Source organism: Notolepis coatsorum (genome assembly GCF_963971535.1).
Source record: "Notolepis coatsorum genome assembly, chromosome: 2".
Classification (NCBI taxonomy): Eukaryota; Metazoa; Chordata; class Actinopteri; order Aulopiformes; family Paralepididae; genus Notolepis; species Notolepis coatsorum.
The window spans coordinates 222,191,184-222,207,930 of record NC_140166.1 but is presented as its reverse complement, the minus strand read 5'-3'; the positions used below and the strand labels follow the sequence as shown (position 1 = coordinate 222,207,930).

At 42.4% G+C, this 16,747-nt stretch overlaps 1 protein-coding gene across 1 annotated transcript in view; it reads left to right on the top strand.

The window, feature by feature from the left end:
• Positions 1-16,747, top strand: part of coch (coagulation factor C homolog, cochlin (Limulus polyphemus)) — a 67,157-nt gene that overhangs the window by 44,576 nt on the left and 5,834 nt on the right. The window contains exons 11-12 of the mRNA XM_084307714.1: positions 12,135-12,249; positions 16,392-16,535. Coding sequence (XP_084163840.1) covers positions 12,135-12,249; positions 16,392-16,535 — 259 coding nt within the window. The remainder of the gene's footprint in view (positions 1-12,134; positions 12,250-16,391; positions 16,536-16,747) is intronic.

Below are 16,747 nucleotides of genomic sequence, written 5' to 3'. Positions count from 1 at the left end.
CTCTCTCTCTCTACAGGCAGTATGTAACGTCTGTCTCTCTCTCCCTCTCTCTCTACAGGCAGTATGTAACGTCTGTCTCTCTCTCTCTCTCTCTCTCTCTACATACAGTATGTAACGTCTGTCTCTCTCTCTCTCTCTCTCTCTCTCTCTCTCTCTCTCTCTACAGGCAGTATGTAACGTCTGTCTCTTTCTCTCTCTCTCTCTCTCTACAGGCAGTATGTAACGTCTGTCTCTCTCTCCCTCTCTCTCTACAGGCAGTATGTAACGTCTGTCTCTCTCTCTCTCTCTCTCTCTCTACATACAGTATGTAACGTCTGTCTCTCTCTCTCTCTCTCTCTCTCTCTCTCTCTACAGGCAGTATGTAACGTCTGTCTCTCTCTCTCTCTCTCTCTCTCTACATACAGTATGTACAGTTTCTCTCTCTCTCTCTCAATTCAATTCAATTAAATTCAATTCAATTCAAATGGGCTTTATTGACATGGGAAACATACGTTTACATTGCCAAAGCCAAACAAAACAAAACAATCAGTACATTACAGACGGAATTTCTTGTACAGTCTTTATGGTGGTTGCATTCCGCTGGATGTCCTTTTCTTGTCACAGCAGCTCACAAATCTTGCTGCTGTGTTTGCACATTCTTGTATTTCTCCCAGTAGGTATGGGAGTTTTGAGTTATTGTCCATGTTTTCAAAGTCTCTTTGGGTGTTTGCAATTTGTGGGAAGTATATGTCTCTGATGTCTTGGTATAGGGGGCAGGTTGTTAAGAAGTGGAGCTCGGTTTCCACCTCATCTTGTGTGCAGTGGGTGCACAGTCTGTCTTCTCTTGGGAGCCAGGTCTGCATATGGCGGCCTTTCTCGATGGCTAGGCTGTGCTCACTGAGTCTGTACCTAGTCAAGGATCTTCTTAGTTTTGGGTCAGTCACGGTGCTCAGGTATTCTGCCACTGTGTACTCTCTGTTTAGGGCCAAATAGCATTTCAATTTTGCCAGTGGTTTGCCAGTGGTTTTGGGTTGTTTCTTTCCAATGTGTCAGATAGTTTTCTTTTTGTTTTCTTATAATTTGATTTAGTCCAGTGTGATTTCTGTCTGGTGGCTCTGCTTGTGTTTGTGAGCAGAGTCCCAGAACCATCTGGCAGAGTGGGCATCTATCGAGGGTCTCTCTGTGGGTGAGGGCTATGTTGTGGAGTGTGTCTGGGTCGCTTTCTTTTAGGTGATTGTGGAATTTGAATGCTCTTTTTTGAATTTTTATGATTAGTGGGTATCTTCCTAGTTCTGCTCTGCATGCATTATTTGGCGTTTTCCGTTGGGTGCGGAGAATGGATTTGCAAAATTCTGCATGCAGAGTCTCAATTGGGTGTTTGTCCCATTTGGTGAAGTCTTGGTTTGCAAGTGGGCCCCAGACTTCACAACCATATAGGGAAATCGGTTCGATGACGGAGTCTAATATTTTGAGCCAGATTTTGACTGGAATGTCTAACTTGATGTTCCTTTTTATGGCATAAAAAGCCCTTCTTGCTTTGTCTCTCAGGTCGTTCACAGCTTGATTGAAGTTCCCTGTAGCACTGATGTTTAGGCCGAGATATGTGTAGTTTTTTGTGTGTTCTAGGGAAATTGTGTCTAGGAGGAATTTGTGTTTTTGTTGTTGTAGGCTGGGCCTTTTTTGGAATATCATAATTTTAGTTTTGTTTAGGTTTACTGTCAGTGCCCATGTCTGGGAGAATTTGTGCAGAAGGTCAAGGTGCTGCTGTAGCCCTTCTTTTGTTGGGGACAGCAGCACCAGGTCATCTGCAAACAGTAGGCATTTGACTTCTGTGTTTGCTAGGGGGATGCCAGGTGCTGCAGTTTGTTCCAATGTTTTTGCCAGTTCATTTATGTATATGTTGAAGAGGGTTGGACTCAAACTGCACCCCTGTCTAACCCCGCGGTGTTGAGGGAAGAAGTATGTGTGTTTTCCCTCAATCCTCACAGCACATGTGTTGTTGGTGTACATTGACTTTATGAGGTCGTAGGTTTTCCCTCCAATGCCACTATCTAACAGTTTGTACAGCAGACCCTCGTGCCAAATTGAGTCAAATGCTTTTTTGAAGTCAACGAAACAGGAGTATACTTTGCTTTTATTTTTATTTATTTGGTTGTCGATTAGGGTGCTGAGGGTGAGAATGTGGTCTGTTGTACGGTGATTTGGTAGGAAGCCAATCTGTGATTTGCTCAAGGTATTGTTGTTTGTGAGGAAATGTATGAGTCTGTGGTTAATGATCATACAGAGGATTTTTCCAAGGTTGCTGTTAACACAGATCCCACAGTAATTGTTTGGGTCATATTTGTCTCCCTTTTTGTGGAGCGGTGTTATGAGTCCTTGGTTCCAGATATCGGGGAAGATCCCGGAGCTATGTTAAGGAGTTTTAGTATAGCCAATTGGAATTTGGAGTCTGTGAATATGATCATTTCATTTAGGATACCATCCGCGCCGCAGGCCTTCTTGGTTTTAAGTGATTTTATTTTGTCCTGTAGTTCTTTTAGTGTAATTGGGGAGTCTAGCGGGTTCTTTTATGGTTGACTCCAGGCTTTGTAGTTTATCTTGTATGTGTTTTTGCTGTTAATTTTTTTGTATTGGGCTAAAGAGATTGGAGAAGTGGTTTACCCATACATCTCCATTTTGGATGGGTAGCTCCTCGTGGTGTACTTTGTTTAGTTTGTTCCAGTTTTCCCAGAAGTTATTTGTTTTTATGGATTCCTCTATATCTTTTAGCTGGTTTCTAACATGTTGGTCCCTTTTTTTCTGACTGTGTTTTTGTTTCACTGTATTGGAGACGTGTGTTCTGGTTGTCTGGGTCTCTGTGTTTTTGGTTTGATAGGTTCCTTAATTTCTTCCTGAGATTTTTACAATCATTATCATACCATTTGTCATGCATATTTAAATTTGTCCTCGCTTTCCTATTTGAGGCCTTTAGGTTGGATAAGGAAGCTGTAAGGTCAAATATGTTATTGATGTTTTCTACCGCCCCGTTTACACTTTTGCTGTTGTGTTGCTTTTTTCTAGGAATTGCTCTAATTTGGATTGGACTTTTTGTAGCTTGATAGCGGATTGGAATGCTTCCATACTACCTTCCTTCCATTTGTAGTGTTTTTTAATAGTGTGTAGTTTGTTTGGTTTTGGTATTTCCTGGTTGGGTGTTGATCTATTCAGGTAGATAGTGGTTTTGCTGTGGTCTGAATGAATGAATGAATGAAAACTTTATTTAACAGATTGCAGAATGGGTACAATACAGTACGGCTCAATACATACAATTGTTAAGGGGATGCAGACCTGAGAAAGACGTTTGTCTTGTTTCCATCAGGGTCCCCCATTTTCAATTCATATAGACATTTATGACATACACAACATACATGACATTTATGGCATAGGGACATATAGGTATTTAGTACTGATACATTTGTGACATAGGCGGTATTCAAATATACAGTACTGTTACCCCTAGATCCTGACAGAGTATATACATATGATGGGGAGGGGACTGTACATTAGGAGGGGGTGGGTGGGTGGGAGGGAAATATACATACGGCGGGGAGGGAATATATACATGCGGTGGGGAGGAGACTGTCTATTAGGAGGTGGTGGGGGTTTTGGGCATTTACGGTGGCCAGTTTCGAATTGCAGCCTCCCGTAGGTGCTCTTTAAGGGCGGTTTTGAATGTGGGCAGGGATTCACATTCCTTTACAGCTTTGGGTAGGGCGTTCCACATTGTTGTGGCATAATTGCGAAACGTGTTTAGTCCCTTGTTTGAGCCGAATCTGGGTTTAACATGATTTGTTGAGCTTCCTCTGGTGTAGTGGTTGTGGTATTCACTGACCTTTGGGAAGTATTTTGACATGTACATGGGCACCCCGGTCGTATAGTGTATCTTGTAGACCAGGCCCATTGCAAGTTGCTGTACTCTGTCGTCTACTCTAAGCCATCCTAGGTTGGCAAAGTGGGCAGGGGTGAGGTGGGTTCTGGGGTTCAGGTCAAGTAGTAGTCTGACCAGTTTGTTTTGTGATGTTTGTAATTTTGTTTTAAGCGCCTTTGAGGTGCTTTGGTACCATGAGGTGCACGCATAGTCATAGTACCCTTGAATGAGTGCTCCTGCCAGAGTCTTCAGGGTATTCTTGTTTACCAGAGAGGAGATCCGGTACAATAATCTAGTTCGTTGGTTGACTTTTTTTATTACATTGGATGCCATTTTGTCACAGGAAAGATTTGCCTCTAGGATGGAACCCAGGTAGGTAATTTCGTCTTTCCTTGTGACAATATTGTCACCCACTGTAACTGAGAAGCCGTCGGTCTTGCTGAGTTTGTTATTTGAACCGAAGAGAATGGACTCTGTTTTGCCCATGTGTAATGATAGTTTGTTATCAGCGAGCCATATGCAGATTTTGCCTAGTTCCGTGCTGAGGGTTTTTTCAACCTGCAATTTGTTCTTGTCAGAGACCAGCAGGGCTGAGTCGTCCGCAAACAGGAACAAGTTGCAGTCACAGGCTGACGACATGTCATTTGCATAAATTAGGAAGAGTAGCGGTCCTAGTATGCTTCCTTGTGGAACACCACAGCTCACTGTGAGGGGGGGGGATAGAGTACCGTTTACCTCTACCATCTGTTCTCTCCCCTCCAGGTAGGATTGCATCCAGCTCACTGATAGGCTATCAAAACCAATTGCTTTTAGCTTGTCCATTAGAATGGAGTGATTGACAGTGTCGAAGGCCTTTTGTAGGTCCAGCATGACCATGCCGCAGTATTTGCCAGCGTCCACCTCTTGTTTGATGTGGTCGTTCAAATAGAGGAGGCATGTGTCAGTGGAGTGGGACGTTCTGAAGCCAGATTGGAATTCGTAGATTAGGTTTTTTTCCGCCAGGTACTTTTCGACCTGTTCGTAGACTATTTTCTCCATGACTTTCGAGATGGAGGTAAGAATAGAAACAGGGCGGTAGTTGCCTGGGTCTAATTTGCTGCCCTTTTTGTGTAGAGGGGTCACTCTCGCAATTTTGAAGTCCTTGGGGACGTGCCCCTGTCTTATAGAGAGGTTTATTATGTGTGTGATGATTGGTGTGATGGCGGCTGCTGCCTCTCTGAGGAATTTGGAGGGGATGTTGTCATGGCCAGTGGCCTTGTTAGGTTGGAGGGCGCTCAATTTTTTGAGTACCTCATCGGTTGTTACCATTTCAAGTTTGAAGTCGTCTTTGTGGACCCCTAGGTTTTTGTAGTATGCTACTATGTGTTCTACCCCATAATGCCCTGAGTGGGAGGGTAGTTTGTTTACCAGTGTTGTGGCTATGTTTGTGAAGAAGATGTTTAAGTAATTGGCTACATCCAGCTTGTCTGTGATGAGTGTGTTGTCCGTCTTTATGTTTATGTTTGAGAATCTGGTTTTAAGTTTTTTACTGCAGCCTAGTTGATTATTGAGTAATTTCCAAAGTTCGCAGGGTTTGTTTTTGTTTTCCTCAGTTTTGTCGTTGATGAAATTTCTTTTTGCGGTTCTGATCATGGTGTTTACGTCATTTCTTAGTCTGTTTCTTTGGATTTTTAGTTCAACCACGTGGGCTTGGAGTTCACTGTTTGAGCTTTTGGAAAGCTTTGTCTGACTTTTATGAAGTTCAGAGCATTTTTTGTCTCTGGTTTTCATAGCGGCCAGTATTTCAGTGTGCATCCATGCCTCAGCGCGATTTTTAACCCTGGTGGTTCTTATCGGTGCCATGTTGTTGAGTATTGCTGTGAATTTGGTTTTGAATCCAAGCCATGTTTCTTCAACCTGTGTACCACTGAGCTCATCTGACCAGTCCAAGCTCCCCAGTTCTAGGTTAAAGGCCTCTCTAGAGTAAGTTTTGAGGTCTCTAGATGTGACTGTTTTGTGACAGCCGGCCTTCTGTTTTAGCTTTTTGCGGGTACAGAAAATCATATAATGATCACTTAACCCGCATGCTATCACCCCTTTACTGGAGATCATGGACTTGTCAGAGGTCAAAATGAGGTCAATGGTGGTTTGTGTCGAATCGCATACCCTTGTGGGTTGTGTGATTAGCTGGCTGAAACCGTGCAGGTCAGAAAATCTACTGAAGGCCTTGAAGACGGGTGCTGATTTACGCAGCATATCAGTGTTCCAGTCCCCAATAAGAATTTTTTCTACCCCCTCCACCCCAGCTAAACACCCATCAAGTGTGTCATAAAAGCCACTCTGTTCTGGTGGTCTATAGATTGTGCCTACTAGTACTGGTTTCGCCCTGTCTAATAAGACAGGGGTGTTTGCTGGCTGACTGTGAACGCTCTGAGAGACTCTAGGCTGAGGTCCGTGATAAAATAGTCTACTGTACTGTTACCCAGAGATGAGCTATATGTGTACCTACCATAAGTGTCCCCTCGGAGCCTACCGTTAACTATGTACAGTCCCAGCGAGCGACAGAGCTGTATAAGTTGTGACCCATGTTTATTTGTTGTTTGGTCATAGTTCTTTTTGGGGGGGGCATATTTGGGAGGGGATGTTTCCACCTCCTGGTATGTGTTTGTCTCCCTGTGTGCTGAGAGTGTCAGGTTCTTGTCCTGTCCTGGCATTGAGGTCCCCACAGACTACAATGTGACCGCAAGCCTGGAACTGGTTGATTTCGTCTTGTAGGATTAGGAACATGTCTTCCTTGTAGTATGGGGATTCGATTGGGGGGATGTAGGTGGCACACAGGTAGATATCTTTCTCGGTTGATGTAAGTTCCTTATTTATTTTTAACCAGATGAAAAAAGCTCCAGTTTTGATTAGCTTTATGGAGTGGGTTAGTTCTGATTTGTACCATATTAGCATGCCTCCAGAGTCTCTCCCCTGTTTGACCCCTGTTAGCTTGGTGGATGGTACCAACAGCTCTCTGTAGTTTGCAGGACAGCCAGTAGGACTGTTTCCTCTGTGCCATGTCTCTTGTAGGACCATGATGTCTGTGTTTGACATTTCTGTGGTAAAGTCTGGGTTTCTGCTCTTTGTTCCAAGGGCAGTTGACCTCAGACCTTGTATATTCCAGCTTGAAATGGTAAAAGATAATGTCTCTCTCTCTCTCTCTCTCTCTCTCTACAGGCAGTGTGTAATGTCTCTCTCTCTCTCTCTCTCTCTCTCTACAGGCAGTGTGTAATGTCTCTCTCTCTCTCTCTCTCTCTACAGGCAGTGTGTAATGTCTCTCTCTCTCTCTCTCTCTCTCTCTCTCTCTCTACAGGCAGTGTGTAATGTCTCTCTCTCTCTCTCTCTACAGGCAGTGTGTAATGTCTCTCTCTCTCTCTCTCTCTCTCTCTCTCTCTCTCTCTCTCTCTCTCTCTCTCTCTCTCTCTCTCTCTCTCTCTCTCTCTCTCTCTCTCTCTCTCTCTCTCTCTCTCTCTCTCTCTCTCTCTCTCTCTCTCTCTCTCTCTCTCTCTCTACAGGCAGTGTGTAATGTCTCTCTCTCTCTCTCTCTCTCTCTACAGGCAGTGTGTAATGTCTCTCTCTCTCTCTACAGGCAGTGTGTAATGTATGTCTCTCTCTCTCTCTCTCTCTCTCTCTCTACAGGCAGTGTGTAATGTCTCTCTCTCTCTCTCTCTACAGGCAGTGTGTAATGTCTCTCTCTCTATCTCTACAGGCGGTGTGTAATGTCTCTCTCTCTCTCTCTCTACAGGCAGTGTGTAATGTCTCTCTCTCTCTCTCTCTCTACAGGCAGTGTGTAATGTCTCTCTCTCTCTCTCTACAGGCAGTGTGTAATGTCTCTCTCTCTCTCTCTCTCTCTCTCTCTCTCGCTCTCTCTCTCTCTACAGGCGGTGTGTAATGTCTCTCTCTCTCTCTCTCTCTCTCTACAGGCGGTGTGTAATGTCTCTCTCTCTCTCTCTCTACAGGCGGTGTGTAATGTCTCTCTCTCTCTCTCTCTCTCTCTCTCTCTCTCTCTACAGGCGGTGTGTAATGTCTCTCTCTCTCTCTCTCTCTCTCTCTCTCTCTCTCTCTCTCAGCAGTGTGTAATGTCTCTCTCTCTCTCTCTCTCTCTCTCTCTCTCTACAGGCGGTGTGTAATGTCTCTCTCTCTCTCGCTCTCTCTCTCTCTCTCTACAGGCGGTGTGTAATGTCTCTCTCTCTCTCTCTCTCTCTCTCTCTACAGGCGGTGTGTAATGTCTCTCTCTCTCTCTCTCTCTCTACAGGCAGTGTGTAATGTCTCGCTCTCTCTCTCTCTCTACAGGCAGTGTGTAATGTCTCTCTCTCTCTCTCTCTCTCTCTACAGGCAGTGTGTAATGTCTCTCTCTCTCTCTCTACAGGCAGTGTGTAATGTCTCTCTCTCTCTCTCTACAGGTAGTGTGTAATGTCTCTCTCTCTCTCTCTCTCTCTCTCTCTCTCTCTCTACAGGCAGTGTGTAATGTCTCTCTCTCTCTCTCTCTCTCTACAGGCAGTGTGTAATGTCTCTCTCTCTCTCTCTCTACAGGTAGTGTGTAATGTCTCTCTCTCTCTCTCTCTCTACAGGCAGTGTGTAATGTCTCTCTCTCTCTCTCTCTCTCTCTCTACAGGCAGTGTGTAATGTCTCTCTCTCTCTCTCTCTACAGGCAGTGTGTAATGTCTCTCTCTCTCTCTCTCTCCAGGCAGTGTGTAATGTCTCTCTCTCTCTCTCTCTCTACAGGCAGTGTGTAATGTCTCTCTCTCTCTCTCTCTACAGGCAGTGTGTAATGTCTCTCTCTCTCTCTCTCTCTCTCTCTCTCTCTCTCTCTACAGGCAGTGTGTAATGTCTCTCTCTCTCTCTCTCTCTACAGGCAGTGTGTAATGTCTCTCTCTCTCTCTCTCTCTCTCTCTCTCTATCTCTCTCTACAGGCAGTGTGTAATGTCTCTCTCTCTCTCTCTACAGGCGGTGTGTAATGTCTCTCTCTCTCTCTCTCTCTCTACAGGCGGTGTGTAATGTCTCTCTCTCTCTCTCTCTCTCTCTACAGGCGGTGTGTAATGTCTCTCTCTCTCTCTCTCTCTCTCTACAGGCGGTGTGTAATGTCTCTCTCTCTCTCTACAGGCGGTGTGTAATGTCTCTCTCTCTCTCTCTTTCTCTCTCTACAGGCAGTGTGTAATGTCTCTCTCTCTCTCTCTCTCTCTCTCTCTACAGGCGGTGTGTAATGTCTCTCTCAATTCAATTCAATTAAAGGGGAACTATTTTACTATTTCTTTCACTATTTGGGCACTTTTACACAATTCCTGTGAGTCTATGGAACACCTCTGTAATATATATATTTTTTTTATTCATTGTTTTGTATTTCTAATCAAGTCCTCAAAAACAGCATTTTTCTACCTCAAGATCTCGAGCTGTTTTGAGCCTGGGCTCCTAAACCACTGCGGAGCGTCGTCTTCGCCTGAACATTAACATGCAGCAGTGACTATATTATGACATCACATATAGGCACATTTTCAAACGACTCAGTTCAGTGAGGGTGAATATTGTGAGAGGAGAATTGGAAGAATGCGCCAATATGAGAATTTTGAGACATAGATCATATTAATATAAGTTCACATAGCTAGCTAGGAAACAATGCTAAACACTCAAAAAGGCCATTTATAAGATAGTTCCCCTTTAAATTCAATTCAATTCAATTCAAGTGGCTTTATTGGCATGATGCAGCTTGTACATGTTGCCAAAGCAAATGGTTGATAACATAAGCATGGATTACAAAACACATATTAATGTCATAGTATATACAAAAATTTTCATCATAAAATAGAACATTAAATATTACGGCATAAACATGTCAGGTGACTGTCACTCACTGTCCCTCAGTTTGTGTCAGGCAGCAACATAGGCTGCTGCTAGCTCACAGCTTGTTGAGTCCTCCCCTAGTAGGACTGGTAGTTTTCCTGTATCTGGTAGTGCAAGAAAACCTTTTGTTATTAGTTCAAATTTTTTAAAATGCGTTTCTCTAATATCTTTATATTTTTCACATTTGGTGAGGAAGTGCAACTCAGTTTCAGGCTCACTGAGGATGCAATGACTGCATAGCCTTTGCTCTGCAGGGAGCCAGGTTTTCCTGTGCCTCCCCTTTTCAACAGCGAGGCTGTGCTCACTCAGTCTGTATTTTGTCAAGGTTCTTTTTAGTTGTTGATCAGTCACCATGCTCAAGTAATCTGCTATGGTGTACTGTCGATTTAGAGCCAGATAGCACTGCATTTTGCTCTGTGCTTTTGTTTGTGTTTTCCAATAGGTGATGTAGTTTTGTTTTAGCTGTGTAGTAATTTGATTTATTCTGATTGGTGACGTGTTCTGTTCCTGAGGTGTGTTAAGAGAGCAGGTTTGTGGACTCAGCCTCAGGACCAGCTGGGTAAGGGGGTTCCTGATGCTCCTCAGCTCTTGGCACTGCAGGGCTTGATAATGGTACGAGAGGGGGTCAATTCGTTTTAGGTGTGTCCAAAAGTTAATTGCTCTTTTTTGTATTTTTAGTATTAGTGGGTAACGGCCTAATTCTGCCCTGCATGCATTGTTTGTAGTTTTCCTCTGGACATGTAGGATAATCTTACAGAACTCTGCATGCAGGGTCTCAATGGGGTGTTTGTCCCATTGGGTAAAGTCTTGTTTTGTAAGTGGACCCCACACCTCACTGCCATAGAGTGCAATTGGTTCAATAACACATTCAATTAATTTTAACCAGATTCTAATTGGTATCTCTGTTTGTATATTTCTTTTTATGGCGTAGAAAGCCCGGCGTGCTTTCCCTCTCAGCTCATTGACTGCTTCCTTAAAATGTCCAGTTGAACTTACTTAGTTTTAGGCCTAAATAGGTGTAATGTGTGCAGTACTCTATATGTTTTGTACCAATTGAGAACTTTGGTAGGACGTCCTGAGATCTGGATCTTTTTTGGAATATCATTATTTTGGTCTTTTTGGGGTTTACTGCCAGGGCCCAGGTCTGACAGTAATGCTCTAGCAGGTCCAGGCTCTGCTGTAGGCCGTCTGCTGTGGGGGACAACACAACCAGGTCATCTGCAAAGAGCAGGCATTTCACTTCCCGATTGTGGAGACTTACACCGGGGGCAGAGGACTTTTCTAGTATATTAGCCAATTCATTAATATAGATATTGAAGAGTGCCGGGCTGAGGTTGCAGCCCTGACGAACGCCTCGCCCTTGGGTAAAGAATTCTGTTCTTTTTTTGCCAATTTTTACACTGCACATATTACCAGAGTACATCTCTCTCTCTCTCTCTCTCTCTCTCTACAGGCAGTGTGTAATGTCTCTCTCTCACTCTCTCTCTCTCTCTCTCTACAGGCAGTGTGTAATGTCTCTCTCTCTCTCTCTCTCTCTACAGGTAGTGTGTAATGTCTCTCTCTCTCTCTCTCTCTCTCTCTACAGGCGGTGTGTAATGTCTCTCTCTCTCTCTCTCTCTCTCTACAGGCAGTGTGTAATGTCTCTCTCTCTCTCTCTCTCTACAGGCGGTGTGTAATGTCTCTCTCTCTCTCTCTCTCTCTACAGGCAGTGTGTAATGTCTCTCTCTCTCTCTCTCTCTCTACAGGCGGTGTGTAATGTCTCTCTCTCTCTCTCTCTCTCTCTCTCTCTCTCTACAGGCAGTGTGTAATGTCTCTCTCTCTCTCTCTCTCTCTACAGGCGGTGTGTAATGTCTCTCTCTCTCTTTCTCTCTCTCTCTCTCTACAGGCAGTGTGTAATGTCTCTCTCTCTCTCTCTCTCTCTACAGGCAGTGTGTAATGTCTCTCTCTCTCTCTCTCTCTCTCTCTACAGGCGGTGTGTAATGTCTCTCTCTCTCTCTCTCTCTCTACAGGCAGTGTGTAATGTCTCTCTCTCTCTCTCTCTCTCTCTCTACAGGCGGTGTGTAATGTCTCTCTCTCTCTCTCTCTCTCTCTACAGGCGGTGTGTAATGTCTCTCTCTCTCTCTCTCTCTACAGGCGGTGTGTAATGTCTCTCTCTCTCTCTCTCTCTCTCTACAGGCAGTGTGTAATGTCTCTCTCTCTCTCTCTCTCTCTCTCTACAGGCGGTGTGTAATGTCTCTCTCTCTCTCTCTCTCTCTCTACAGGCGGTGTGTAATGTCTCTCTCTCTCTCTCTCTCTCTACAGGCAGTGTGTAATGTCTCTCTCTCTCTCTCTCTCTCTCTCTCTACAGGCGGTGTGTAATGTCTCTCTCTCTCTCTCTCTCTCTCTACAGGCGGTGTGTAAGGACAATGGCTTCTTCAACTACTCCATGTCCAGTTGGTTCAGCAGCACTAAACATGTTAAGCCTCTGGCCCAGCGCCTGTGTTCGCTGGACAGCCTGCTCTGCAGTAAGACAACTCCTCATCTCGTTAACCCCTTCCAGTGTGCTACTTTATTATGTACTGTGAGGCATGTTAACATTAAAGGTCCCCTATCTTATAAATTGCCTTTTCCAGTGTTTAGCATTGTTTCCTAGCAATGGGGGTTGCATCAATGGGGTCTGTGTCTCTAATTCTCATTTTGGCAGATTGCTCCAATTCAGTTGAGACAATATCCTCCCCCAGTGAACTAAGCCATTCTGATTTGACTCGCTATCCTACGTAGCAAGGAGCTGATCTGCAGTAACGCCCCCTCTATGGTTGTAGCGCAACCATTCGCTCAACAACAGAGCGAGTGGAAATACCGACACTTTCTCAAGCGGGTGCCGACAGAGAACGAGCGAGAGAGAGATAGAGAGGGAGAGAGAGAGAGATAGAGAGGGAGAGAGAGAGAGAGAGGGACAGGAGCTTCTCTCTCTCGGGGAAACACACACATTTACACACAACCTCCCGACCGACGCGCGGGGATGGGGCTTCTCCACTCGCATATCACTGTCAAAATATCTTTGACTCCCGCGCGCACGCCCGTATTCTGATCCGTGCAATAATATTCACAGGGGTATATATTGTCATTTGAAACAAGTTGCCAATGCATTGTCCCGTGGGATTATGCCCCCCTGCTGCGAAATTAATTAGTATCCCCCTCAATCTCTCTATATCTCTCTCTGTCTGCCAGTGAGACTGTGGGTGACTTATGGGCGGAGCCCAGCCCAAAACAGCTTGAAATCTTGAAGTGGAAAAATTCTGCTTTGTTTAGAGTACTTGATTAGAAATATAAAACAATGCATTTTTTTGAAAAAAAACTTTACAGATGTGTAAAGTTGCCCAAATAGTGAAAGGAATAGCAAGACATGTCCCCTTTAATGTTAACATGCCTTACATTACATAATAAAGTAGCACACTGGAATGTGTTAACATCTTCCAGTAATCTACTTTATTATATACTGTAAGACATGTTAACATTAACATCTTCCAGTAATCTACTTTATTATGTACTGTAAGACATGTTAACATTAACACCGTCCAGTAATCTACTTTATTATGTACTGTAAAACATGTTAACATTAACATCTTCCAGTAATCTACTTTATTATGTACTGTAAAACATGTTAACATTAACACCGTCCAGTAATCTACTTTATTATGTACTGTAAAACATGTTAACATTAACACCGTCCAGTAATCTACTTTATTATGTACTGTAAGACATGTTAACATTAACACCGTCCAGTAATCTACTTTATTATGTACTGTAAAACATGTTAACATTAACACCGTCCAGTAATCTACTTTATTATGTACTGTAAAACATGTTAACATTAACACCGTCCAGTAATCTACTTTATTATGTACTGTAAGACATGTTAACATTAACACCGTCCAGTAATCTACTTTATTATGTACTGTAAGACATGTTAACATTAACACCATCCAGTAATCTACTTTATTATGTACTGTAAGACATGTTAACATTAACACTTTTCAGTAATCTACTTTATTATATACTGTAAGACATGTTAACATTAACACCGTCCAGTAATCTACTTTATTATGTACTGTAAGACATGTTAACATTAACACCGTCCAGTAATCTACTTTATTATGTACTGTAAGACATGTTAACATTAACACTTTTCAGTAATCTACTTTATTATATACTGTAAGACATGTTAACATTAACATCTTCCAGTAATCTACTTTATTATATACTGTAAGACATGTTAACATTAACACTTTTCAGTAATCTACTTTATTATATACTGTAAAACATGTTAACATTAACACCGTCCAGTAATCTACTTTATTATGTACTGTAAGACATGTTAACATTAACACCGTCCAGTAATCTACTTTATTATGTACTGTAAGACATGTTAACATTAACACTTTTCAGTAATCTACTTTATTATATACTGTAAGACATGTTAACATTAACATCTTCCAGTAATCTACTTTATTATATACTGTAAGACATGTTAACATTAACACCGTCCATTAATCTACTTTATTATATACTGTAAGACATGTTAACATTAACACCGTCCAGTAATCTACTTTATTATATACTGTAAGACATGTTAACATTAACACCGTCCAGTAATCTACTTTATTATATACTGTAAGACATGTTAACATTAACACCGTCCAGTAATCTACTTTATTATGTACTGTAAAACATGTTAACATTAACACCGTCCAGTAATCTACTTTATTATGTACTGTGAGACATGTTAACATTAACACCGTCCAGTAATCTACTTTATTATATACTGTAAGACATGTTAACATTAACACCGTCCAGTAATCTACTTTATTATGTACTGTAAGACATGTTAACATTAACACCGTCCAGTAATCTACTTTATTATGTACTGTAAAACATGTTAACATTAACACCGTCCAGTAATCTACTTTATTATATACTGTAAGACATGTTAACATTAACACCGTCCAGTAATCTACTTTATTATATACTGTAAGACATGTTAACATTAACACCGTCCAGTAATCTACTTTATTATGTACTGTAAAACATGTTAACATTAACATCTTCCAGTAATCTACTTTATTATATACTGTAAGACATGTTAACATTAACACCGTCCAGTAATCTACTTTATTATATACTGTAAAACATGTTAACATTAACACCGTCCAGTAATCTACTTTATTATATACTGTAAGACATGTTAACATTAACACCGTCCAGTAATCTACTTTATTATGTACTGTAAGACATGTTAACATTAACACTGTCCAGTAATCTACTTTATTATATACTGTAAAACATGTTAACATTAACACCGTCCAGTAATCTACTTTATTATATACTGTAAGACATGTTAACATTAACACCGTCCAGTAATCTACTTTATTATGTACTGTAAGACATGTTAACATTAACACCGTCCAGTAATCTACTTTATTATGTACTGTAAGACATGTTAACATTAACATCTTCCAGTAATCTACTTTATTATGTACTGTAAGACATGTTAACATTAACACCGTCCAGTAATCTACTTTATTATGTACTGTAGGCATGTTAACATTAACACATACTGTAGTAGAACCATGATCATACATTGCCTAGTCATTTCTGGTAGTAATAATACAATTTCTGGTAGTAATAATAACATTTCTGGTAGTAATAATAACATTTCTGGTAGTAATAATAACAAATGAAGAGTCAGCTGTTCACCTGCCATTAAAGGGGCAATTCACTGAAAAAAAGATTTATCTCACATAACTGTTTTACACACATTCCTTTAAAGGGGACATGCATTATAAATGGCTTTTTTCTGTGTTTAGCATGGTTTTATAGTAATATGGGTTAGTATCAATGGGTCTGTGTCTCTAATTACCATATTGACTCATCAGTCTAGTCTCGAGTTCACGAGATCCTCCCTCACTCAACTAAGCTGTTCTGATTTGACGGTTTTGCTGACGTGAATATAGCACTGATTTGCATAACTAACGCCCCCTCTATGGTTGACAGCGACAGCAGAGCGAGTGGAATTATCTTCACTTCCTCAAACAGAGCGAGGCAGACAACGAGCGAGGGAGAGGGAGAGAGAGAGAGAGAGAGAGAGAGAGGGAGAGAGAGAGAGGAGCTTCTGTCGGGGAAACAAACCGCGAGCGAGGAAGCAGCAGTAGCACATACTCATTTACACACAACCTGGGCTGGACCTCGCGGGGAAGCAGCAGTAGCACAACACAGCCTGAAATCCAAACGGAGAGAAATGTGGCTTTTGAGTACTTGATTAGAAATATAAAACAATGCATTTTTTTAAATAAAAGCTTACAGATGTGTTCAATAGACTGACAGCAATTGTGTAAATTTGCCCAAATAGTGCTAGGAATAGCAATGCATGTCCCCTTTAAGTTGGACAGTTATTGAGAGTTGATGAGTCATCACCAGTGACGTCATCAGGGGCACTAAATCCTTGTGTTGTGTTAATTACTGCTCAATGAAATGATGCTCTTGCCTGCTTGGACGCTCTGTTCCCCAGTGTTACAGTGACCCAACGCTCCTCTCCTCTCCTCTCCTCTCCTCTCCTCTCCTCTCTCCTCTCCTCTCCTCTCCTCTCCTCTCCTCTCCTGTGTTCCAGGTAAGACATGTTACAACTCGGTCAACATAGGCTTCCTCATCGACGGCTCCTCCAGTGTCGGGGAGGGGAACTTCGACCTCGTCCTGGACTTCCTGGCCGCTATCGCCCGCAGCTTCGACGTCTCCGACATCGGCTCGCGCATAGGTGATGTTTATCTTTGTTTATATTGACCTCCCAGATAGACTTTCTAAATAATTGATCTCATGATCCATAAGTGAGGTCACGTGCTATTGACCAAAAGGAAGTTAGTCAAACGTCCACTATTTAGCGTGTTTACCTGCACAGACATCACTGAGTTTAACAAACCTGCCCAGCTGGTAGTACAACCAGACCACACTACAAACAGGGTTAACCCT